Genomic DNA, 25,166 nt, shown 5'->3' on the forward strand with positions numbered 1-25,166 from the left:
CAGTTTTTCACAATTCCTGACATTTAATCCTAGTAAAAATTCCCTGTCTTAGGTCAGTTAGGATCACCACTTTATTTTAAGAATGTGAAATGTCAGAATAATAGTAGAGAATTATTTATTTCAGTATTTATTTATTTCATCACATTCCCAGTGGGTCAAAAGTTTACATACACTCAATTAGTATTTGGTAGCATTGCCTTTAAATTGTTTAACTTGGGTCAAATGTTTTGGTTAGCCTTCCACAAGCTTCCCACAATAAGTTGGTTGAATTTTGGCCCATTCCTCCTGACAGAGCTGATGGAACTGAGTCAGTTTTGTAGGCCTCCTTGCTCGCACACGCTTTTTCAGTTCTGCCAACACATTTTCTATAGAATTGAGGTCAGGGCTTTGTGATGGCCACTCCAATACCTTGAGTTTGTTGTTCTTAAGCCATTTTGCCACAACTTTGAAATTATGCTTGGGGTCATTGTCCATATGGAAAACCGATTTGCAACCAAGTTTTAACTTCCTTACTGATGTCTTGAGATGTTGCTTCAATATATCCACATCATTTTCCGTCCTCATGATGCCATCTATTTTGTGAAGTGCACCAGACCCTCCTGCAGCAAAGCACCCCTACAACATGATGCTGCCACCCCCGACTTCAACTGTACATGGACATGGAATCACTGGCCACTTTAATAATGGAACACTAGTCACTTTTAATAATGTTTACATTTGGCTTTATTGATCTCATTTGTATATACTGTATTCTATTCTATTGTATTTTTGTCAATGTCACTCCAACATTACTCGTCCTAATATTTATATATTTCTGAATTCCATTATTTTACTTTTAGATTTCTGTATTGTTGTGAATTGTTAGATACTACTGCACTGTTGGCTATAGGAACACAAGCATTTCGCTACACCTGCTATAACATCTGCTAAATATGTGCATGTGACCAATAACATTTGATTTGATTTTTTGTTAAAGAAAATGACAAAAAGCATAGGCCTACCCCATGTTAGTTTAAGATTAAGAAAATAAAACAGATCCGATTATATAAAGTTGTCTATAATGGCGCTTCTGTCCACGATGCTTTATGCTAGAAACAAGCTGTAAAACGGCCGGGGAAGACGTGACTCGATGCGTATAGGTATATCTTTGGTTTGTTGCTATGACATTGAGAGGCTGAGCTACAACCTTCTATATCCGAGAAGCCAAAACATTGACTTTGCTTGGAAAGTAATCTAGTTCTGTCGCTATCATTTTTGTAATATAGAAGATGTTTCAAACCCAGACAGCTTTTAGGGAAACACTTGGGCACAGATGTCAATTCAACGTCAATTGGTTCAATGTAATTTAATTGAAATGACGCGAAAATCTTCTGTTGTTTGGTTAAGCCACGAAAGAAGAGTAGCACCAGGTAAAACTTACATTTTTCCGTGTAGGTAGGCCTACTCTGTCTAGGTTGTAACGGCAGGCCTACTCTGTCTAGGTTGTAACGGCAGGCCTACTCTGTCTAGGTTGTAACGGCAGGCCTACTCTGTCTAGGTTGTAACGGCAGGCCTACTCTGTCTAGGTTGTAACGGCAGGCCTACTCTGTCTAGGTTGTAACGGCAGGCCTACTCTGTCTAGGTTGTAAAGGCAGGCCTACTCTGTCTAGGTTGTAAAGGCAGGCCTACTCTGTCTAGGTTGTAAAGGCAGGCCTACTCTGTCTAGGTTGTAAAGGCAGGCCTACTCTGTCTAGGTTGTAAAGGCAGGCCTACTCTGTCTAGGTTGTAAAGGCAGGCCTACTCTGTCTAGGTTGTAAAGGCAGGCCTACTCTGTCTAGGTTGTAAAGGCAGGCCTACTCTGTCTAGGTTGTAAAGGCAGGCCTACTCTGTCTAGGTTGTAAAGGCAGGCAGGCCTACTCTGTCTAGGTTGTAAAGGCAGGCCTACTCTGTCTAAGTTGTAAAGGCAGGCCTACTCTGTCTAGGTTGTAAAGGCAGGCCTACTCTGTCTAGGTTGTAAAGGCAGGCCTACTCTGTCTAGGTTGTAAAGGCAGGCCTACTCTGTCTAGGTTGTAAAGGTAGGCCTTACTTTTCCACCATAGAATCTAAGCAAGTACCTTATTTAGATTCATAATGATGTTTCAAATTACATTATTTGCAAACAGGGACAGTTTGTTGCCAACAAGACACACTGATTTAGCATTGGAGAAAGAGGCCTATTATAAAATGAACACATAGGCCTCTCTGTCTATGCCTAGCCTGTAATTTCGGTAATTGTAGTAAAGAAGATTATGCTACCGTCTCCAGTCATATAAAATGATGTAGAATTGGATGAAATGCGTTTATAAAAGGGTACTTTTTCCTGGACTTGCAAATTTCCATCCCTACAAATCTTTCCATCCCTACTCTTGTCCATGGCGGTCTGCGAACCCAGAACCTTCTGGACTGCAGCAAAATCAACATTTTGCAATCTCAATCTCCGGACATGAACCGCATTGAAAAACTGTGGTTTGAAGAGGGCAGTCCATAAGTGCAAACCAAAGAATATCAAGAATCTGGAAATATTCTGTATTGAGGAATGGTCTAAGATCCCTCCCAATGTGGTCTCCAATCTCATTAAACATTATAGAAATAGGCTCAGTGCCGTTATCCTAGAAAAAGTATGGTGCACAAAGTATTGAAAACAGGGGTGCCAATAATTGGGACATTTTTTTGAGAGAAAAAAATCTAACTGGTATATAAAATCTTTCTCTGAGCAATTGTGTTAGTATAATATAATTTCCCTTTTTTTGCAGTATAGCTAGCTCAGTATGTATTCATTTTAAAAAACAAGTATTTTTTTTGCTCGTTATCGAGGGTGCCAATAATTGGAGGTGACTGTATATATTATTTTGAAAGAATATCTTTCAAATAATTTGCATACATGGAGGGATCGAGAAATCTGGTCACAAAGCGGGCACAGTGGACAGATAAGATACATTTTAATGCTATGTGTACATCTAAAATTGTGGGCACAATCAGGATGTGGACAAGATCAGGACAAAGGATGCATGTTAGCACCAGGTATAAACAAGGCTTATGTTTGTCTGTGTTTGTGCTTTATGTAGGTGTATGGGCACAGTATGTGCACACTAACCTTCCAACATAACCATGGGTAAAATAACTAAAATGTGGCAATTTTCAGAATTAATCAAACCATAATTTTCATTCATGCGTAAAGACTCTCCAAACCTGTTTTTTTTATGATTCATAAATAGCCTACTTTCCTAACCCTAAATAATCTACAAGATCAGAGTATTTTTAAATCTGGCAATTGATGCTGAAAAAGAGACAACTATAATCATATTCAATGGCTTTCTTTCATTGATCCCTAATATTCTGAACCCATTCTCTCTATTTTCTATTGAGCTTGTCGAAAAAAAGTCGAACTAAAAATGTACACCATATTTAAAGGGATGGCTTAAGATAAAATGTGCTGAAAACGCCACAAGAATCTGTTGGTCAGCAAGTGGGAGGGTTTTCAGTGGTTGAATTACATTTATTCAGCGCGCAAGGGAACCACACCTGCAAAGCCCGTCATGCAACTGAACAAGGTAAGTCTGAATACAGTACCAACTACTAAGAAGTGCGAAGGAAATGCATGTGAGAATCGAAACCATAGAGTAGGCTACATTATGTTCAACAATATATTGACAAATGCCAAATCAAAAGTTGTTTTAAAATATTCATGTTTATATTTTTCAATATTCATAAATTATTGTAACAAGTTTTTTGAAATCAAAATACTACTTTATTACAGATAAAGCGGTAAAGCGTCATATGACACCAATGTTTGCTTTGTTGTACCATAATCATTTGCATATTTATTATATTTTGGCCTTACCCAGGTCTCCTTTAAGACTCCATGTTTATCTGTAAGTGCTACAAAGCAAACATTGGTGTCATGAAGCTTTACCACTTGCTCTATAATATATGAGTAGTCTTTTTATTTCAATTAAAAATATTCAAATGAATGTAAAACGTTTTTGAAATCAAAATACTACTCATATTACAGAGCAATCTGTAAAGCTTCATATGACACCAATGTTTGTTTTGTAGCGTCTACAGATTAAACATTATGGAGTCTTAAAAGAGACCTGGGGAAGGCCAAACGGTCATAAATATGCCAATTTATGATTAATTATTTCTCTACTATGCTTAAAGATTCAAATGTCTCATACAGTGCATTCGGAAAGTATTCAGACTCCTTGAATTTTTCCACATTTTGATAGTTGCAGTAGTTTTTATTTTTTTTCCTCAAATCTAAACAGAATACCCCATAATTACAAAAAATAAAAAACTTTTTTACATTCAATACCATTCAAAAGTTTGGAGTCACTTAGAAATGTTCTTCTTTTTGAAAGAAAGGCAAATTATTTTGTCCATTAAAATATCAAATTGATCAGAAATACAGAGTAAACATTGTTAATGTTGTAAATGACTATTGTAGCTGGAAACGGCAGATTATTTTAATGGAATATCTACATAGGCATACAGAGGCCCATTATCAGCAACCATCATTCCTGTGTTCCAATGGACGTTGTGTTAGCCTTTTAAAATGATTTACTTGGATTAGCTAATTGTTCGTAAAAAAAATCCTTTTGCAATTATGATAGCACAGCTGAAACGGTTGTACTGATTAAAGAAGCAATAAAAGCCTTCTTTATACTAGTTGAGTAACTGGAGCAGCAGAGGTGACTTGTGAGGCTTCTGTTTCTCAAACTAGTCACTAATGTACTTGTCCTCTTGCTCAGTTGTGCACCGGGGCCTCCCACTCTTTATTCTGGTTAGAGCCAGTTTGCCCTGTTTGGAACCACCAAGACTCTTCCTAGAGCTGGCCGCTCTGCCAAACTGAGCAATCGGGGGAGAAGGGCCTTGGTCAGGGAGGTGACCAAGAACCCGATGGTCAATCTGACAGAGCTCGAGTTCCACTGTGGAGATGGGAGAACCTTCCAGGACAACCATCTCTGCAGCACTCCATCAATCAGGCCTTTAAGGTTGAGTGGCCAGACAGAAGCCATTCCTCAGTAAAAAGCATGACAGCCCGCTTGGAGTTTGCCAAAAGGCATCTAAAGACTCTGACCATGTGAAACAACATTCTCTGGTCTGATGAAACCACTTTTTGGCCTGAATGCCAAACGTCACGTCTGGAGAACACCGTAGGGATGGTGCCAGGTTAAGCAAGGTGGTGGCAGCATTATGCTGTGGGAATGTTTTTCAGCAGCAGGGACTGAGGTACTAGTCAGGATCGAGGGAAAAATGAACAGAGCAAAGTACAAAGAGATCCTTGATGAAAACCTGCTCTGGAGCGCTCAGGACCTCAGACTAGGATGAGGGTTCACCTTCCAACAGGACAATGACCCTAAGCACACAGCCAAGACAACAGAGGAGTGGTTCAGGTCAAGTCTCAATGTCCCCGAGTGGCCCAACCAAAGCCCGGACTTGAACCCAATCTAACATCTCTGGAGAGACCTGAAAATAGCTGTGCAGCGACGCTCCCCATCCAACCTGGCAGAGCTTGAGAGGATCTGCAGAGAAGAATGGGAGAAACTCCCAAAATACGGGTGTGCCAAGCTTGTAGAATCATACCCAAGAAGACTCGAGGCTGTAAAGGTGCTTCAACAAAGTACTGAGTAAAGGGTCTGATTACATATGTAAACGTGAGGTTTTTCTTTACAAAAATGTGTAAAAACCTGTTTTTACTTTGTCAATTTTAGAATAAGGCTCTATCGTAACAAAATGTGGAAAAAGTCAAGGAGTCTGAATACTTTCCGAATGCACTGTATATGTCAACAATTCTTCCTCCGAAGGACTATTCTATGGACTGCATTTTGTGAAAATCCCACAAATCATGGACTTTTTTTTTGTCTGGGTAAATTGCTTGAATAAAACTTCTTCCAGGAATCAGCAATAAGAGTTTATTGAAGCAATTGCAGGTGAAATTACCAGTGTAAAGTACTATTCAATTCAAGCATATACATAGCATTAGACTAACAAAACCATTTTGCCCCAACAGTGCAACCCTGGCGCTGTACTTTCAGCACCATGAAGGGTGCTCCAATTGCTTAAAATGACATCTCATAAAGATCTATTACCTATGCCTAATAGTCATACTCATATTATTATTACAAATAGAAGGTCACTTCTCACAATGGTGCTCATTTAGAAATGTTAGATCAAAGCTGAATCAATGTCTTGCAAGATCACATTGATAATTTGCATTTTACATAACAGAACCGACTATAATACATACCATAGCATAGTAGGCCTATAACATTACTGTTACACCAAAACACCTCATTTCTAATGAGATTTTACATTAAATTCCTCTTTTAAAGTAATTGCATGGAAAAGATCATGTGTAAAAAATTAGGAACTAGAATACTAATAATAGAAATTCAACATGATCTCTATGGTAACAATGTTCGGGCGGAAAAAAATAGCTAATAATCAATTAAATCAATGTTTTAATTTTAAAACTAACTAATTTACTTTTACTCTTAAGTAATTTTTACTTGAGTAGTTTTTTTTACAACAGTAGTTTTACTTTCTTCGGTACTTAACTCTTTTGAGTTGGCTAAATCTAAATTCACCTTAAGACTTGAGTAAAGCACATGTGCAACACCAGTGATGAGGTTGTGGTTGGCAAACTCCAGGATTAGGAGCAGGATGGGGTACTCACTCTGTCTCTTCCACAGGGTTGAGTCATCACTCAGACCCATCCAGTGGAGCAGCAGTGTTCGCATGGCCTCTGGAAAAAGCTCTGACGCCAGTTCCTCTGCAGGTGGCAAATCTGTGATTCGCTCTATGTGTCGCACCTTGAAGCCCTCTACCTGCTGGCTGATACTACTGTTGGCTCCATGGAACTGCTGGCCAAGCCAGCAGCCTATAGAGTGAAGCAGGTGGCTGGAGTACACAGAGCCCCACTTCCGAGCCTCTAGCAGAGCTAGTACAATGTCCGCCACATCCCTCTCCTCCAGGGGCCTGCTCACACAGCGCTCAATGCTCTCCAACAGAAGCAGTATGGTCTCCTGCTGGTCAGTCCCCAGCTGTTTCTCAGAGCTCAGCTTTTCCTCCAAGCCCTGCAGTTTTTGACTTAAGATGGAGGGACATAGATGGACTGGCTGTGTTGGCATACTCTCATTTGGCAGAAAGCAGTAATCGTGGTCTGCTGAAGTGTCACCTGAAGGGCCTGTGTCTGCCTCTGGGATTTCCACAGATTGAGATGGGTAACCTTGGGGATTCCGGGACATCAGTTTGAGCTTTAGGTCTTGGTCATACATCTCCACAATGATCTGGGGTGGTGGAGGATCCAGCTGGACACTCAGGTTGTAGTTCATCTTTAGTGGGATGTCATTTAGGCGGGACTTCCATACCTCCTACAGTATGAGTAACCATTAAGTATCAGTACATTACATTGTTGGCCTACTTCAAGCATTCATCCGGTGAAATTGTAGGTTGCAGCCTCTATGGGTGGATTTGTTATATAACCAGGAGTCTGAAATATTACCTGAAAGTTCTCCAACACAGAGAGCTGCTCTTGTTTACTATACATTTCAAAGGCCACTCGAAAAACACCTTGGATGCTGTAGAACCACATGCAATTGTTGGCAGTGGGTACCCTCAGTCCATGGAATCTAAAAGCTGTGAATTGCAAACAAACAAGATATGATATCCATAAACCATGCAACTTGCTTTATGGTGTTCTGTATCTGGGAATAAAAACTTACCTGAGGAGAAATTTAGTTTAGTTGCCAATCCTTTCTTTGCAAACTTTGCATGATATCTGGGATGGTTCTCTGTGCGGATATCAGTGTTTGAGAAGAGATCAGCCCCTAAAAAGAGAGGAACCATTGATCCCTAAAGAAGAGCAAAAAGAAGAAGTCCAAATTTTAAATTGTACTGAGAGACAGCTAATGCAGGCTATTCGCTAACGTTAGCTATGCAGCTATGGAACTCACCTCGATAGGACAGCTCGTCACTTTGAAAGAGCTTCTATTTGACAAGTATATGAAGCGAACTTTCAGCTTGCCACCATCCCAACGCGGTAACTGGATAGTTGTTAATGTTGACATTATACACCAGAAAGTTAGTTACAGCAATTGAACAACTTTATTGTAATATTCCGCAGGTCCTCTCATGCTTCAATGTTGATGACGACAAGAGAAATGCTGGTGAAAGGAAACATCCTGAACATGTGACATAAAACAACCAATCAACGCTCTTGCGGGAGTACGTTAAGCAACAGAGCGAAGATGGCCGATGTAGATTTTGGTGACAGTGAACTCTTTGAGCAATTGGGAGAGAGTATGCCTACTGCAACTCACATTCGGTTCACGGAGGATGGAGAAGAATGCTCTGAGCTCAAGGGAAGATTGGGGGAGTGTGAGGAAACAATACGGAGTTTGATAGAAGAGAATATCCTTGTGTGAGAAGCTAGCAGGTGTTCGCTAGCTAAGCACGGTCATAGGTTCTAAATTAGATTGAGTACAACTAGACCAGTAGTGACTTTCGTAGCAGGTTAGAATGTACGCAACAGGCTATGATAATTAACGTGGCAGGTTAGGAAAAAGCTAATGCCGTGTTCAAGACAACTGGGAACTCGGGGGGTCAAGTCGGGAACTTGGGCGTCCTTCCATAGCAGCGTTTCTCAAACTCGGTCTTGGGGTCCCCCCCTGGGTGTACATTTAGGTTTTTGCTCTAGCACTACACAGCTGATAACCAACTCATCATGCATTGATTATTTTAAAGATGTACTATACAGAAATCGCTCCACCATTTCCTGGTAGCACAAATTCTAATAGTTGCTTGTTTAGTCAAACAAATTACAAATACAGTGTAGAGAATCATTGTACCATCTAAAGCGTTATGAAATATATTAACCATCATCCAAAATTGTATTTTCAGCTGTTTGAAGCTATTGTACAAAAGCAAGACGCAAAAACTAAACTTAAGACCGGGAAGCATAGAAGTAGTTAACATAAGCAGATCTACCGCGTCTTAGACTTGCGTTCAATATGAATGACAGAGCTTTAACACATTTCTATTTGAATTTGGTCAGGTTGCCCAAAAAGTTTCATATTGCTGTGTAGTGTTAGGGCAAAAAACAAATCCTGTTCTAGAGCTTCAACTGACGTCAGGATTTGACAGCGTTTTTCCCGAGTTCCCATTTGTCTTGAAAGCACCATTAGGCGGATTGGCTAAAGTTCTCTCCAAAATAGAGCCCCACAGTGGCGGTGTCATAATACCCATAAAACCTAGCGGTTAAACAGGGAAATCGTTCCAATCTTTTTTCCCCATCAGGGATTTAAACACTGAAGGTCTGTGTTTTTCGTGTAGGCTTACCCTGGCATAACATTTTGATGTCCAAAACGTATTTATATGGTTAAGGTGACATCAATATTCGTCTCTTTACTCTGATTCAAAAATGTGAATTAACATCAAAGTAGATATTATGCAAGACTACAAATCCCTGCATGTAACCTCTAGCTGACACCTTTGCTAAAAGATTGTATCAATTTAAAGCTTGCACAAGCCAGTTCACAGAATTGCCAATTTATTCATAGTTAATCCAGAGATTCCTACCTTTGCCTTGATTTGGCAGTCTTATCCAGATCATGTCGTTTGTAGTTCTTCATGATAGCTACATTAGCAGCTGACTAGCATTTAATTTTTGTGGGGTGAATATATTGATAAAAGTCACCTTGTCCAAGAGAGATTTACACAGTTATCAAAACGTCATGCCAGGGTAAGCCTACACGAAACACAATGGTCGAAAAACGTTTGGAACCATTTCCTTGTTTGACCGCTAGGTTTTATGGGTATTATGACTCATACATTGGTACTCTATTGCTACGAAAAGTAATTTCTGGTAGTAGCTGTACTCCAAGTCACAACCACCATCAGGTCTGGCCTAACGTTAGCTAGCGACCTAGCTAGCAAAAGAGAAAAGGTATTGTATGTCTTTGGTTGGACGTGCCCCTTGAGAGCATTTTAGATCACTACCTTGCATACTTTTGGTCATTGCAGATAAATACTATACTAGCTAGAACCCATGCAAAAAGTAATGTTTTCTGTCCTGTCATCTGCGAAGCTGTAGTAACTCCCAAGTCTGGTGGAGTGAATGGTTGCAGAAAAATATTAGATTTGGTCACACTCTTCAAAGAAGCACTGCAGATTCTATGTACATAGCTAGAAGTAGTCACTTTAAATTCATCCAATGATAAATAGCTTGGTAGGACTGAACATTTTCCAGACAAACTAACGTTAGCAGACTGACTTGTTTGATGTCCAGCTATGTTGTTTTGATATGAAGTACCTCTTCTTTCCTTAACCTATTGTCCACACCAAGAGTTGAAGAGAAAATTGAAAGTGTTGACAAGGCCAAGGTAAGTTATTCATGCACAACTCACTAGACTAGATACATTTCCACAGTAATGTCCTCATTCAAATGTTTTTCTTTCAGTGGCATTAATGTTGAAAACATCAAGATTGATGGTCCTCTTCTACACATCCTTTTTGCAAACAATAACATCTCAAAGTAGGTATTTTTTGGGCTTTAGAAACCTAATTGGAGAAATGTACTTACTTGATTATAGGATCTTTGGGTATTAACATGTGAACTGTTGATATTCTTTTCCCAGGCAATGCCGTCAAGAAATTGAAGACTGCCTCTGTAGTATTGTTCAGAAACAGCAGCAGCAGGGAGAAGTTGAAAAAGGAAATCCCTACGGAAATGTCAACCCTCAGGTGCATTTCCAGATTTCCTCCTCAAGCTTCAAGAAGGAACAGTTAATTACAATTAAAATATTTTACATCTCTGTTTTCTTCCCCATGCAGTCTTCAAGTTTCATCATGGAAGAAGATCAGAAGACCAAGACCTCCTGTGGAATCAAAAAGATTAAGGAGGCCTTCAGTGTGAGTTTTTTTTGCGAATGGGGACAATCTAAGTGTCCAGACCATGCTTTGTTTGTCTGGATATAATATTTGTCTCTCTCTTTTTGCAGATGGTGGGAAGTGTCCTGTATTTCACTAGTTTCTGTCTGGACAAACTTGGACAGCCCCTGCTAAATGATAACCCCCAGCAGACAGAAGGATGGGAGGTTCCAAAGTATCCTCAACACTGCTTTCTCTTCCCCTTGTCCTTCACTCCCATCTTCAACAATGACACATTTCAGTGTAGAGTCAAGCTTTGATTGTTGTAGAAAATCAACTGGAGAGGATTCTTAGTTGCCACTCTTTGAACCTTGAACCATTATCTTCCTTGTCTTTCGTGGTGTGTATATGAATGTATGTTGTAGTCGTTATATGAGAAAAAAATCTAGAAGTGTTTTTTGTTACCCACTTTTAAACTACAGTTGCATCATTTATTGAGTTTCTGAATTGTTTCAAAGATATCAGCAGATCTTCAGCCAGGTCATTGCCTTAGATGGACAAGAAGTACAGATGAAAGAGAAAAGGTATAGCAGACATTCTTATGATTTAAAAAATAAAAATTATGCAAGAAATATCTGTAAATGATAATATCTTACTGTGCTGTTTGTGCCCACTGCAGAGCTAAGCCTTGTTGTTTCAACTGTGGGTTGGATGGTCATCAACTTCGAGACTGTCCTCAGGTAAGTCTTGAATAACTTTTGACTTTAATGTGCATCATGTAACAGGAAAGTTGCTCACTTTCTATGGCCAGACAGAAGAGCTTAAAAACAGGTTTGACGTGATCAGCTCTGTTTATGTTTGCTCCTTTAGCCAAAGGACATGGCCAGAATCAACAAGAAGCGGAAGGAGTTTTGTCACGGTAACCAGGGAAACCTGAGCAATCAGCGTTACCATGCTGATGAAGTGGAGGAGCGATTTGCCAAATACAAGCCTGGATTCATAAGGCAAGGCAGATTGAAAATGTCTGATGGCCTTGACATAATAAGATACCAATTTGTTATCAGTTGTTGTTGCATGGTTAAAGTGAAGTTGTTGTAGAGCTTGGGTTTTTGATATCTTATATCTCTTGGAGTTTGTGTTTTCTTACAGTGAGAAGCTGCTGTCTGCACTGGGAGTTGATATGAACACACTACCACCTCACATCTACCGCATGAGGCAGCTAGGCTACCCACCTGGCTGGCTTAAGGAGGCAGAGATGGAGAACTCCGGTCTCATGCTTTATGATGGGAAGGGTAAGATTTCACCCAGAAAGACCATAGCCACTTTACATAGTAAGATAATACATCCTTGACTGGCCTTTCAGTTTTGGTTGATACACTGCTCTTTCATGATTCTCATTCATATTGCGCTGATGTGTTCACTATATAGTTTCAAGTGATGAAGAACCAACAGAGGACAATGGACCAAAAATCTCCTATGATGTTTCCAAGCTTGTAGATTTCCCAGGCTTCAATATATCTTCACCCCCTAGTGTGAAGGATGTAAGTCTCCTTGAAAGCAGTTTGATATCTGGCCATCATTAAGGTACAAGCACAGAGGTCTTGGCCACCACTTGTAAACCTTTGCACTGACATTTTTTCCCCCATGATTTTTAGGACTACAGGCTATATGGCTCTATTCCAATGCAGCATAATCACATGAAGCAGAATTTTGCTGCTTATCTCTCTAACAATTTTCCAATGGTAAGTTAAAAATTATCCTATTTCACTTTTTAATCAATTGTTTGCCACTATGTGTGCACACTATAAACTAATATATTTTGCCAATAGCCTGGTGCCAACTGCAATAAAAGACCACATGAATCCTACTCAACTCCCCGGCAGACAAAGAAAAGGAGATCTGATGCCAGGAGTTCAGATATGGACTTTGATTCAGGTAGAGGTGTTATAATTCCAGGTGTCTGAACACAAAGTGAAAACAATTACACTATAGCGACCAGCAGATTAATATATTCTGCTTTACATAACTTTTCAATGTCATTATGACTGGTCGTCCTGTCTGCAAAAACAGGAAAATACTTTTGCGTCGCTTATGTTGTATGTTTGCAATGGCTGTGCTCTGGCAGTGCATAACACTTGTCAGTGTCTGTTTCCAGACCAGGATACTACACCCCGCCGCCACCGGAGCTCAGACAGCTTCCAGTTCCAGCCCCCGCTGCCCCCTGGCTCTCCATCCTTTGGTTCACCCCCTCCGTTACCTCATGGTACTCCGCCAGCTACTCCCACACCACCTCCTCTTCCTAAGGGAACACCTCCCCCCACACCCACAAATGGCTCAAGGGCCCTGCGGGGACGCACTCTGAGAGGGAGTGAGGAGTCTGCAGGCGGGGAGGAGGAAGAGCTGACACTGGAAGAGCTGGAGGAGCAGCAGAGGCTGATCTGGGCAGCATTGGAAAATGCTGACACAGCCACCAACAGTGACTCTGAGACACCAGCTGTTGGAACACCCCTCCCCAGCTCGCCCAGCATCTCCACACCTGCCCATGTTGACACTGAATCTGAAATGGAGGATGGTGAGACTGAAGATTATGAGGAAAAGGAGGGATCTATGGAGGCTGCCAGCCACAACAGTGATGAGCAGATCAGTGTTGAGACATCTTCTAGCAAATGTCAGGATTATGAGGAAGATGCTGAAGATAAAGGCAAGGTGGTTGAAAACAAGGGCAGCTTACTGCATTCACCAGACGAAGAAGAGGGCCCTCAGAGCCCTGAAGCTGCCACAGATAGAGGCAATGTGCTTGCACAGAAGGTCAGATTGCTGCAAACGCCAGTGAACCAAGTGAGTCATCAGTCGGATCCCTCAGGTCAAGATGCTATGGAGGGAGATCTGTCTGACTCTTTGGGGAATGTAATGGCCGTGCCTCACCGGAGTAGGTTTGCACAGGGCATTATTCCCTTTGAGGACACGCCAGAATTCACAGAAGTTGCTGAGGCCACCGGGACATACCTTCGAATCCGAGACTTGCTGAAAGGTTCCCCCCGAAATATGGCGAAAATCAAAAAGTGAGAAAAGACTGGTTTGAATTCAAATCCAGGGATTGCTTTGCATAAACACTTTTTTTAAATTTTATTTTTTTAACAAGTCTGTAGATTTCATACACTTTCCTTTCTGTAAGTGTGCCACAGAAATTGGAGCGAAACAGTTTGGTGACCACAATTCAAACATCCTTTTTAATGTTTTATTTTTTTGTACTAAACTGAATGTCTTTTCTGTGTATGAGTTAGCTGGGGTCTAAAGATGCAAGGTTTTTCTTTCAGGAAACCCCATTGCTAGTTTAGGTAGTGTCTGTTTTGACATTCACATAATCATTTTTGTAGCAATGACAACATCCATATTGCTCTTTTTAGGTGTAAAGATTTTATCAAATGTTTTTCCTCTTTCTGTTTTTACCATCAATTGATATTTTTTACAAGTCTCATTGCAGTCTAGGTGCGCCTCCTTTTCTCATGGTTCAAAAAGCCTCCCATTGGCTACTCTTATCAAATAAGGACATTCATTTTGATGTTCTTTTAAAGTTAATTTGAAACTCGTTGATTTTTACAATTCTATCAAGACACAGGAAATGGGTCTCTGCATTCAGAATCTCACTACAGCAATATGGCTGTGCATAATCTCATGTTTATTATTTTTATATATATTTTTTTTTTATCTATGTTTTTTCTCCACAATTTCGTGGTGTTCAATTGGTAGTTATAGTCTTGTCTCATCGCTGCAACTCCCGTATGGGAGAGGCGAAGGCCAAGAGCTGTGTCTTCCGAAGCACAACCCAGCCAAGCCGCACTGCTTCTTGACACAATGCTCACTTAACCCGGAAACCAGCCACACCAATGTGTCGGAGGAAATGCCGTATACCTGGCGACCGTGTCAGCATACACTGCGCCCGTCCCACCACAGGAATCGCTAGTGCGGGATGGGACAAGGACATCCCTGCCGGCCAAACCCTCGCTTAACGCAGACGACACTGGGCCAATTGTGCGCTGCCCCATGGGTCTCCCGGTCGCGGCCAGCTGCGACAGAGCCTGGACTCGAACCCAGAATCTCTAGATGTTGATTGATTTTTAAGTAACAACCATTGCTGTCAGCATCAAAGACATCTCTGCTCTAATTGCTACTACAGAATGGCACTAGATGGCAGCAACACTTAATTTGACCACTACAATACATTTGACTATTTGTATTTCCTAAGGATCCCCATTCTTCCTGGGGTCCAGCAACATAAAGGCAGTTATATACAATTTAAAATATTGCATGACATAACACTTTTCACAATCCATTAAGTGTGTGCCCTCAGGCCACTAGTCTATCACATATCTACAATACCAAATCCATGTGTACTTGTGTGTTTGTTTTTCACAGTCCCCACGGTTCCATAATGTGTATTTTTAATATATATTTTTTTATCTGATTCTACTGCTTGCATCAGCTACCTGATGTGGAATGGAGTTCCATGTAGCCATGGCTCTATGTAGTACTGTGCGCCTCCCATAGTCTGTTCTTGACTTTGGGATTGTGAAGAGACCCTTGGTGGCATGTATTGTGGGGTATGCATGGGTGTCTGCTGTGTGCTAGTAGTTTAAACAGACACCTTGGTGCATTCAGCATGTCAACACTTCTTACAAAAACAAGTAGTGATGAAGTCTCCTCCACTTTGAGCCATCACAGATTTATATGCATAATATGAATGTTCGCTCCCTCTGTACTCAAGGGCCAATCGTGCTACCCTGTTCTGAGCCAATTGTAATTTTCCAAGGTCCCTCTTTCTGCCACCTGGTCACACGATTGAACAGTAGTCCAGGTGCGACAAAACCAGGGCCTGTAGTCCCTGCCTTGTTGATAGTGTTGTTAAAAGGCAGAGTAGTGCTTTATTATGGACAGACGTCTCCCCATCTTAGCTACTGTTGTATCAACATGTTTTGACCATGACAGTTTACAATCCAGGGTTACTCCAAGCAGTTTAGTCACCTCAACTTGCCCAATTTCCACATTATTTATTACAAGCTTTAGTTGAGGTTTATGGTTTAGTGAATGATTTGTTGCAAATACAATGCTTTTAGTTTTTTATATTTAGGACTTACTTATTCCTTGCCACCCATTCTGAAACTAACTGAGGTGTTGCAGTGATTTCACTCGCTAAAGTAGCTGACGTGTATAGTGTTGAGTCATCCGCATACATCAATAAATCAAATGTATTTATAAAGCCCATTTTTACATCAGTAGATACAGAAACGCAGCCTAAAACCCCAAACAGCAAGCAATGCAGATGTAGAAGCAAAGCATGTGGAATGTCATTAGTAAAGATTGAAAAAAAAGTAAGGGGCCTAGACAGCTGCCCTGGGAATTCCTGATTATACCTGGATTATGTTGGAGAGGCGTCAATTAAATAACCCCCCTCTGTGTTACGTTAGACAGGTACAGTGCCTTGCTAAAGTATTAATCTCCCTTGGTATTTTTCCTATTTTGTTGCATTACAACGTGTGATTTAAATAGATGTTTATTTGGATTTCATATAATGGACATACACAAAATAGTCCAAATTGGTGAAGTGAAATTTAAAAAATAACTTGTTTTGAGAAATTCTCAAAAAGAAAAGTGGTGCGTGCATACAGTGGGGAGAACAAGAATGTGATACACTGCCGATTTTGCAGGTTTTCATACTTACAAAGCATGTAGAGGTCTGTAATTTTTATCATATGTACACTTCAACTGTGAGAGACGGAATCTAAAAAAAAAAAATCCAGAAACTCACATTGTATGATTTTTTAAAAGTAATTAATTAGCATTTGATTGCATGACATAAGTATTTGATCACCTACCAACCAGTAAGAATTCTGGCTCTCAGACACCTGTCCACACACTCAATCAAATAGATTACAACCTCTCCACAATGGCCAAGACCAGAGAGCCGTGTAAGGACATTAGAGATAAAATTGTAGACTTGCACAAGGCAGGGTTGGGCTACAGGACAATAGGCAAGCAGCTTGGTGAGAAGGCAACAACTGTTGGCGCAATTATTAGAAAATGGAAGAAGTTCAAGATGACGGTCAATTACCCTCGGTCTGGGGCTCCATGCAAGATCTCACCTCGTGGGGCATCAATGATCATGAGGAAGGTGAGGGATCAGCCCAGAACTACAAGGCAGGACCTTGTCAATGACCTGAAGAGAGCTGGGACCACAGTCTCAAAGAAAACCATTCGTAACACACTACGCCGTCATGGATTAAAATCCTGCAGCGCACGCTAGGTCCCCCTGCTCAAGCCAGCGCATGTCCAGGGCCGTCTGAAGTTTGCCAATGACCATCTGGATGACCCAGAGGAGGAATGGGAGAAGGTCATGTGGTCTGATGAGACAAAAATAGAGCTTTTTGGTCTAAACTCCACTCGCTGTGTTTGGAGGAATAAGAAGGATGAGAACGACCCCAAGAACACCATCCCAACCGTGAAGCATGGAGGTGGAAACATCATTCTTTGGGGATGCTTTTCTGCAAAGGGGACAGGACAACTGCACCGTATTGGGGGAGGATGGATAGGGCCATGTATTGCGAGATCTTGGCCAACAACCTCCTTCCCCCATTGAAGATGGGTTGTGGCTGGGTCTTCCAGCATGACAACAACCCAAAAAACACAGCCAGGGCAACTAAGAAGTGGCTCCGTAAGAAGCATCTCAAGGTCCTGGAGTGGCCTAGCCAGTCTCCAGACCTGAACCCAATAGAAAATCTATGGAGGAGTGTATGGAGGAGTGGACCAAAATCCCTGCTGCAGTGTGTGCAAATCTGGTCAAGAACTACAGGAAACCTATGACCTCTGTAATTGCAAACAAAGGTTTCTGTACCAAATATTACGTTCTGCTTTTCTGATGTATCAAATACTTATGTCATGCAATAAAATGCAAATGAATTACTTAATCATACAATGTGATTTTCTGGATTTTTGTTTTAGATTCCGTCTCTCACAGTTGAAGTGTACCTATGATAAAATGTACAGACTTCTACATGCTTTGTAAGTAGAAAACCTGCAAAATCGGCAGTGTATCAAATACTTGTTCTCCCCCCTGTATGTATTCACCCCCTTCGCTATAAAGCGCCTAAATAAGATCTGGTGCAAACAATTACCTTCAGAAGTCACATAATTAGTAAGATTGCATATAAGTGGACTTTATTTAAGTGTCACATGATCTGTCACATGATCTCAGTACATATACACCTGTTCTGAAAGGCCCCAGAGTCTGCAGCACCACTATGCAAGGGGCACCACCAAGCAAGTGGCACCATGAAGAACAGGGAGCTCTCCAAACATGTCAGGGACAAAGTTGTGGAGAAGTACAGGTCAGGGTTGGGTTATAAAAAAATATCAGAAACTTTGAACATCCCATGGAGCACCATTTAAATCCATTGTATAAAAAAAAATTGAAAGAATATGGCACCACAACAAACCTGCCAAGAGAGGGCCTGCCCACCAAAGCTCGCGGACCAGGCCAAGAGAGCATTAATCAGAGAGGCAACAAAGAGACCAAAGATAACCCCGAAGGAGCTACAAAGCTCCACAGCGGAGATTGGAGTGTCTGTCCATAGGACCACTTTCAGCCGTACACTCCACCGAGATGGGCTTTATGGAAGAGTGGCTCGAAAAAAAGCCATTGCTTAAAGAAAAAAATAAGCAAACACGTTTGGTGTTCTACCAAAAGGCATGTGGGAGACTCCACAAATATATGGAAGAAGATACTCTGATCAGATGAGACTAGAATTGAGCTTTTTGGCCATCAAGGAAAATGCTATGTCTGGCGCAAACCCAGCACCCCAAGAACACCATCACCACACTGAAGCGCGGTGGGGGTATCATCATGCTGTGGGGATGTTTTTCATCGGCAGGGACTGGGAAACTGGTCAGAATTTAAGGAATGATGGATGGGCTAAATACAGGGAAATCTGTTGGAAATCTGTTTGTCTTCCAGAGATTTGAGACTGGGACAGAGGTTCACCTTCCAGCAGGACAATGACCCTAAGCATACTGCTAAATCAACACAGGTGGTTTAAGGAGAAACATTTAAATGTCTTAGAATGGCCTAGTCAAAGCCCAGACCTCAATCCAATTGAGAATGTGTGGTATGACTGAAAGATTGCTGTACATCAACAGAACCCATCCAACTTGAAGAAGCTGGAGCAGTTTTTCCTTGAAGAATGGGCAAAAATCCCAGTGCCTAGATGTGCCAAGCTAATAGAAATATACCCCAAGAGATTTTACACACTTAAAAATATTTTGCATCTTCAAAGTGGTAGGCATGTTGTGTACATCAAATGATACAAACCGCCCAAAAATATATTTTAATTCCAAGTTGTAAGGCAACAAAATAGGAAAAATGCCAAGGAGGTGAATACTTTAGCAAGCCACTGTAACTCTTTATCCAAACGTTGTTCCATCGGCAGACTATGATCATGTCAAAAGCCGCACTGAAGTCTAACAAAACAGCTACCACAATCTTATCAATTTCTCTCAGCCAATCGTCAGTCATTTGTGTTAATTGAATGTCCTTCCCTATAAATGTGAGGAGTCTGTCAAGTTGTTTACTGTAAAATAGTATTCTATCTGGTCAAACACAATTTTTTCCAAAAGTTTATTAAGTGTTGGCAACAGGCTGATTGGTTGGCTATTTGAGCCAGTAAATTGGGCTTTAGTATTCTTGGGTAGGGGAGTTACTTTTGCTTCTCTCCAGGCCCGAGGTTACACACTTTCTAGTAGGTTTAGAATGAAGGTGTGGCAATATCATCCGCTATTATCTTCAGTAATTTTCCATCCAAGTTATCAGACCCCGGTGGCATGTAATTTTTGATAGAAAAAAACAAATTTGATGACAAATTGAAAACAAGTTTTTAGACATTTTTGCAAATGTAATAAAATAAAATAAACGATACCTTTATTTACATAAGTATTCAGACTCTTTGCTATGAGACTTGAAATTGAGCTCAGGTGCATCATGTTTCCATTGATCATCCTTGAGATGTTTCTACAACTTGATTTACCTGTGGTAAATTCAATTGATTGGAAAGGCACACACCTGTCTATATAAGGTCCCACAGTCGACTGTACATGTAAGAGCAAAAACCAAGCCATGATGTCGAAGGAATTAACACAATCCGAGTCAGGATTGTGTCGAGGCACAGATCTGGGGAAGGGTACCAAAACATTTCTGTAACATTAAAGGTCCCCAAGAACACAGTTGCCTCCATCATTCTTAAATGGAAGAGGTTTGGAACCACCAAGACTCTTCCATAGAGCTGGCCGCTCGGCCTAAACTGAGCAATCGGGGGAGTAGGGCCTTGTTCAGGGAGGTGACCAAGAACCCGATGATGACTCTGACAAAGCTCCAGAGTTCCTCTGTGGAGATGGGCAAACATTCCAGAAGGACAACCATCTCTTCAGCACTCCACCAATCAGGCCTTTATGGTGGAGTGGCCAGACAGAAAGCCACTCCTCAGTAAAAGGCACATGACAGCCCGCTTGGAGTTTGCCAAAAGGCACCTAAAGGACTTCCAGACCATGAGAAACAAGATGATCTGGTCTGATGAAACCAAGATAGAACTCTTTGGTCTGAATGCCAAGCGTCACGTCTGTAGGAAACCTACACCATCCCTACGGTGAAGCGTGGTGGTGGCAGCATCATGCTGTGGGGATCTTTTTCAGCGGCAGGGACTTGGAGACTAGTCAGGATCGAGGGAAAGAGGAACGGAGCAAAGTACAAAGAGATCCTTGATGAAAACCTGCTCCAGAGCGTTCAGGACCTCAGACTTGGACGAAGGTTCACCTTCCAACAGGACAACGACCCTAAGCACACAGCCAAGACAACGCAGGAGTGGATTCGGGACAAGTATCTGAATGTCATTGGGTGGCCCAGCCAGAGCCCGGACTTCAACCCTATCTAACATCTCTGGAGAGACCTGAAAATAGCTGTGCAGCGACGCTCCCCATCCAACCTGACAGAGCTTGAGAGGATCTGCAGAGAAGAATGGGAGAAACTTCCCAAATGCACATGTGCCAAGCTTGGAGCATCATACCCAAGAGACACAAGGCTGTAATCACTGCCAAAGTTGCTTCAACAAAGTACTGAATAAAGGGTCTGAATACTTATGTAAATGTTATATTTCAGTTTTTTTTTAAATGTGTAAATATTACTAAACCTGTTCACATACTTTATCAAGCATTTCACACGTTATCCAGATACTGACTGTTAGCACTTGGTGGTCTATAGCAGCTTCCTACAAGACTAAGAAGTGACTGACCATCATGTCTCTGGAGAAGTGTCACAGGAGATGGACCAACGTTTTACAATGCAATTGTTTGTTTTTGTTGTTTTTCGCCGTAGTTGTTTTGCCATTTGAAGTCCGATTTAAAAGTACACAGTAAGGCTTCGGTAAATTAATTTATCGTGTTTTTGTTATCAAATCTAAATATTTGTTCAAGATTATAAACCATTTGGAGGGCTGGTGTTTCGTGTAGTGTCATGCTGCTGCTGGATGTTAATGGACTGTTGGTCTGAAGCGTTGTCTGTCCTATTTCGTGACTTTAATTAACGGCCCTGATCTAATACGTATGCTTTTCGAATACAGCCTCCTTTAAACTCCCTTTAATATAATGATTGATCTGTATAGCCACCCAACTCCTAATCTCACCATTCAAATCATGTCAGTACCGTATTTGAATTTACCAACATTTGAATGGTAAAAATAAGCAAGTTCCACAAAGCCGACACGGTTTCAAAATCTGTTTAGTTAACAAGTACAGGGAAAGGAACAACCGTACCCGGGTGGCAACATTTTGTCTGTATTGAAGCAATCTTTATTCTTAATCTTTTACAGAAATTGCATGCTGAAAGATACAAATCTGAGCCAATCGTTTCTAATTGAAAGTAATACAATTATCTTTATCCTGAATAAAACTGACAGACATAATTCAAGTTTAGTAGATTTTCTTTTAGCAAATGCATTTTATGACCTTGTGCTAATATTATAATTGTGGTAGTTTATTTTTTAATTTTAGTTTAGTTATTTTTCCTCCCTGTATTCTATAGGGGCGAGACCATTTTTACGTCATTGCTTCGCTCAATCAGCACCTCGTGAACGCGAGTCCGTCGGAACACAAGGCTTCGGTTGGGGAGACAACTCGAAAGAGGGTTGTGCTTGTTTGGGATTGTTTTTAGCTGTTCGTCAAAGAGCAATTCATACGGGAGTGCTACAGGTAAGGATTGGTTGAAGAGGCTTGAACACGGCTATCTCACGTTTGCTTTGTAGGTAGCCCTGCGGGCTCTCAGTCAAGACAGGGAGCCCATAACCCACGGAGAAACAGTTACTAAGCGCCAATTTAGCTCATGTAACGCTAGCTAGCTGCTAGTATATACCGCGTTTAGCCAGCCACGACCTGTCTGGGCCTTAAGTCTAGATACTGATCTCACATTTTTAACATGCTTTTACTTGGAGATTATATTTTAAATAAAAGATCACAAGCGATCCTAACCGCTAGTTTTCAAGACATGTCATTCAGGGGCGACATTGTGGTACGAGTCGACGTTCGGACCTGTGGAATTCCCTCGACGTTAGCTAGCTTTCCTATACGAGCAACAAGACTGTCAGTGTGCTATGTTTCTGTGGTTTAGGAAAGCTCAAATATTATGAACCATATGGCTACTGGCTAGCTAAGTCCGCCACATCGACCAGTTAGTGGTTTAACACATTTGGATTGTTTGAACTAGACATGAGTTTGTTAACCCAATCGAGTTTTCTTTAAGTAAGTTTTATACAGTAGCTCCATTCGCAGCTACTGTCACGATATCCAGATGTGCCACCTCATCGACCACACTAAACATCAATGGAATGCAATGCGTCAGTAGGAACCTCCTAGGGAACCTTTCGACTGGTCAATCATAAATATGTGCACCTTTGCCTGTCCCATGAAGAACACGGCAAACTCAACAAACCCTGTCTGTCAGCTTGCTCGCTAACTTCAAGAAAATTATATTTAGTAATTGGTTCTGCTAGATACCTTTCATAAGTGATTGTCTCTTGCCAAATATCCTAACATGGTAGTGACTGAATTCACTTTATAGTGTGTACCTAAACTCAGGTCAAGGTAATCTATTCTGTGATTTAGCTATGTGTAAACTGTGACCTGGAGTTGGTTTCAGTGGTTTGACACTGCTCATGCTCAATAGAAATGATTCAGTAGTGATTAAACAAAAAACCTGTTGGGATAACATTTGATCATGAACAATCAGCATAATTTTTGGCCTCGTATAATTGATACATTTCAGCAAAACAGAACTTCGGGCTTGGGTGTCTGCACCCTTTTTATGCACAGATCAATCTCCACTAACAAGAAGTTTTGCTTCTCCGTCTAAAGGAAGCAGGGGCACCAAGGATGATTTAACCTACCATTGTCCTGTGCCAGGCCCTGCTCTGATGGCTCATTATAATTACTAGAGTAAGATGTGTAACAGAAAAAGTGGGCAAATAAGAAATTATTATTGAATGATATCAAGGACATTGCGTCTGGTGTTCGACAACCATCTCCACTGATTTACAGCAAACCCATACCATCAAACACAACAAACCACTACACAAGCTTCCAGACACTACAAACAGTTAGCCTATAGTTAATCTTTTGATGATGAATCCGAATTGAGGCTATCCAAAACTGAGTTGTGTGGATGTTAATGTGTTGTGTATGAAGTTTCCGTTAGCAAATTGTCCATTCTCTGAAGGTCAGTTGTCTCTTCTATACCTGCTCTCTCTCTCAAAAATACAAGTATTTGTTAGGACAAGTAGACTAGACAACAAAGCTTGTGTTTTAATGTCTTAAAGTTTAGGCTATTTTCTCCTTGCTAAGTTTTTCAAGTAAATTCAGTGTTTGAGATGAAATTAAACTGTAATGATTATTTCACAAATCTTTGTCAACCAAGCAATTAAACTTTGATGTTTTGGGGGGCATTAGGCATAACTCAACTCAAGCTCTAGGAGACAAGTGCTGAACAAGGCTGCTTGTGTTCGTGTTGGACAATCAGATGCTATGAGTGGGGAGGTATTGGAGGCGGAAAGACCCTGGCTTTTTGTTACACTGCCTGCTACGAGTGCTAGGGGGACTATATAATGACCCCAGCAGATGTTTTCTCCAAAGAGAAGAACTGGAGCATGTCTTTAGTGCACTTAATATGTGAGGGGGCAGCGGGAGTGTTTGTTTTAAATGTGTGATGTGATCACACTTTCTGCAGATGTAGTGTACAAATACTGGTAAGTGATGAGGGTGACCTGAGTGCTGCCAAACAGGGGCATAGAAGACCTTTATGATTAGGAAAATTGCCAAGACAACCAGTGAGAGTGCAGAGGGCACACAGCTTAGCTCCTGTCATTTTTTGTGATTAAAGCCACTTGCCAGGGCAGGCTCTAAAAGAGATGTGGTGCCAATACTTTTCTGTAGGCTAAACATGCCCGCTGGTTGGTACACAAGTTGAGACGAGTAAAATGATATTGAGGAGAGGAGATGTCTTTTAGACCAAGAGCCTTAAGTCCCAAGCTGGGAGGGCTGAGTGTCCCAGCATGTCCCTGAATCTCGTTTGCAGCATGCCATTGTTAACCACTCAGCATTTTTTCTGCACCTTTATTTCCCACAGCTTCATGTTTGTTAAATATTAGGGTTAGGGATGCACAATATATGGGAGAACATATCGGAATTGGTCGATATTAGCTAAAAATGCCAAGATCGGTATCAAATTTTATTAGTCACATGCACCGACTACAACACCTTACAGTGAAATGCTTACTTAGGAGCCCATAACCAACAATACAGTTAAAAAAGATATGGATAAGAAATAAAAGTAAACAAGTAATTAAAGAGCAGCAGTAAAATAACAATAGCGAGACTAAATACATGGGGGTACCTGTACAGTTGAGGTAATATGTGCATGAAGGTAGAGTTATTAAAGTGACTATGTATAGATTATAACAACAGAGTAGCAGCGGTGTAAAAGAGGGGGGCAATGCAATAGGCTGGGTAGCCATTTGATTAGGTGTTCAGGAGTCTTATGGCTTGGGAGTAGAAGCTGTTTAGAAGCCTCTTGGACCTAAACTTGGCGCTCTGGTACTGCTTCCCATGCGGTAGCAGAGAACAGTCTATGACTAGGGTGGCTGGAGTCTTTGACAATTTCTTTGGGCCTTCCTCTGACACCGCCTGGTATA

At 41.1% G+C, this 25,166-nt stretch overlaps 3 protein-coding genes across 7 annotated transcripts in view; 2 read left to right on the top strand and 1 right to left on the bottom strand.

The window, feature by feature from the left end:
- Positions 1 to 5,916: 5,916 nt before the first annotated feature.
- si:ch211-110p13.9 (uncharacterized protein LOC562347 homolog) lies at positions 5,917 to 8,209 on the bottom strand. The gene is made up of 4 exons (XM_064937254.1): positions 7,977 to 8,209; positions 7,746 to 7,875; positions 7,526 to 7,659; positions 5,917 to 7,394 (listed from the first exon to the last, which is right to left on the bottom strand). The coding sequence occupies exons 1-4, from the start codon at positions 8,088 to 8,090 to the stop codon at positions 6,516 to 6,518; spliced, it is 1,257 nt and encodes a 418-aa protein (XP_064793326.1). The 5' UTR covers positions 8,091 to 8,209; the 3' UTR covers positions 5,917 to 6,515.
- Positions 8,210 to 8,224: 15 nt separating this feature from the next.
- LOC135514071 (zinc finger CCHC domain-containing protein 8-like) lies at positions 8,225 to 14,366 on the top strand. The gene is made up of 14 exons (XM_064937255.1): positions 8,225 to 8,433; positions 10,361 to 10,403; positions 10,481 to 10,555; positions 10,659 to 10,764; positions 10,855 to 10,932; positions 11,022 to 11,125; positions 11,409 to 11,474; positions 11,570 to 11,630; positions 11,761 to 11,894; positions 12,040 to 12,182; positions 12,319 to 12,431; positions 12,546 to 12,632; positions 12,720 to 12,825; positions 13,046 to 14,366. Exons 1-14 carry the CDS (start codon positions 8,271 to 8,273, stop codon positions 13,954 to 13,956), a joined length of 2,190 nt encoding a protein of 729 aa, XP_064793327.1. The 5' UTR covers positions 8,225 to 8,270; the 3' UTR covers positions 13,957 to 14,366.
- A 7,662-nt stretch (positions 14,367 to 22,028) lies between these two features.
- The window catches only part of clip1a (CAP-GLY domain containing linker protein 1a), a 55,588-nt gene continuing 52,450 nt past the window's right edge, over positions 22,029 to 25,166 (top strand). For 4 of the 5 annotated variants that reach the window (XM_064937256.1, XM_064937257.1, XM_064937258.1 and 1 more), the window contains exon 1: positions 22,029 to 22,176. The gene's annotated coding sequence lies outside the window, so the exon portion shown is untranslated. The remainder of the gene's footprint in view (positions 22,177 to 25,166) is intronic. The other variant, XM_064937261.1, reaches the window with a different exon arrangement.

Source organism: Oncorhynchus masou, chromosome 25 (genome assembly GCF_036934945.1).
Source record: "Oncorhynchus masou masou isolate Uvic2021 chromosome 25, UVic_Omas_1.1, whole genome shotgun sequence".
Taxonomy (NCBI): domain Eukaryota; kingdom Metazoa; phylum Chordata; class Actinopteri; order Salmoniformes; family Salmonidae; genus Oncorhynchus; species Oncorhynchus masou.

What these genes read in the sequence shown, in the direction of transcription:
- si:ch211-110p13.9 (XM_064937254.1), bottom strand. Translation starts at nt 8,090, where the DNA reads ATGTCAACATTAACAACTATCCAGTTACCGCGTTGGGATGGTGGCAAG. An exon ending in TGACGAGCTGTCCTATCGAG is followed by an intron (nt 7,876 to 7,976) that starts GTGAGTTCCATA and finishes GCTCTTCTTTAG; the next exon opens with GGATCAATGGTTCCTCTCTT. An exon ending in TAAACTAAATTTCTCCTCAG is followed by an intron (nt 7,660 to 7,745) that starts GTAAGTTTTTAT and finishes TGCAATTCACAG; the next exon opens with CTTTTAGATTCCATGGACTG.
- LOC135514071 (XM_064937255.1), top strand. Translation starts at nt 8,271, where the DNA reads ATGGCCGATGTAGATTTTGGTGACAGTGAACTCTTTGAGCAATTGGGA. An exon ending in GAAGGATGGGAGGTTCCAAA is followed by an intron (nt 11,126 to 11,408) that starts GTATCCTCAACA and finishes ATTGTTTCAAAG; the next exon opens with ATATCAGCAGATCTTCAGCC. An exon ending in AGATATGGACTTTGATTCAG is followed by an intron (nt 12,826 to 13,045) that starts GTAGAGGTGTTA and finishes GTCTGTTTCCAG; the next exon opens with ACCAGGATACTACACCCCGC.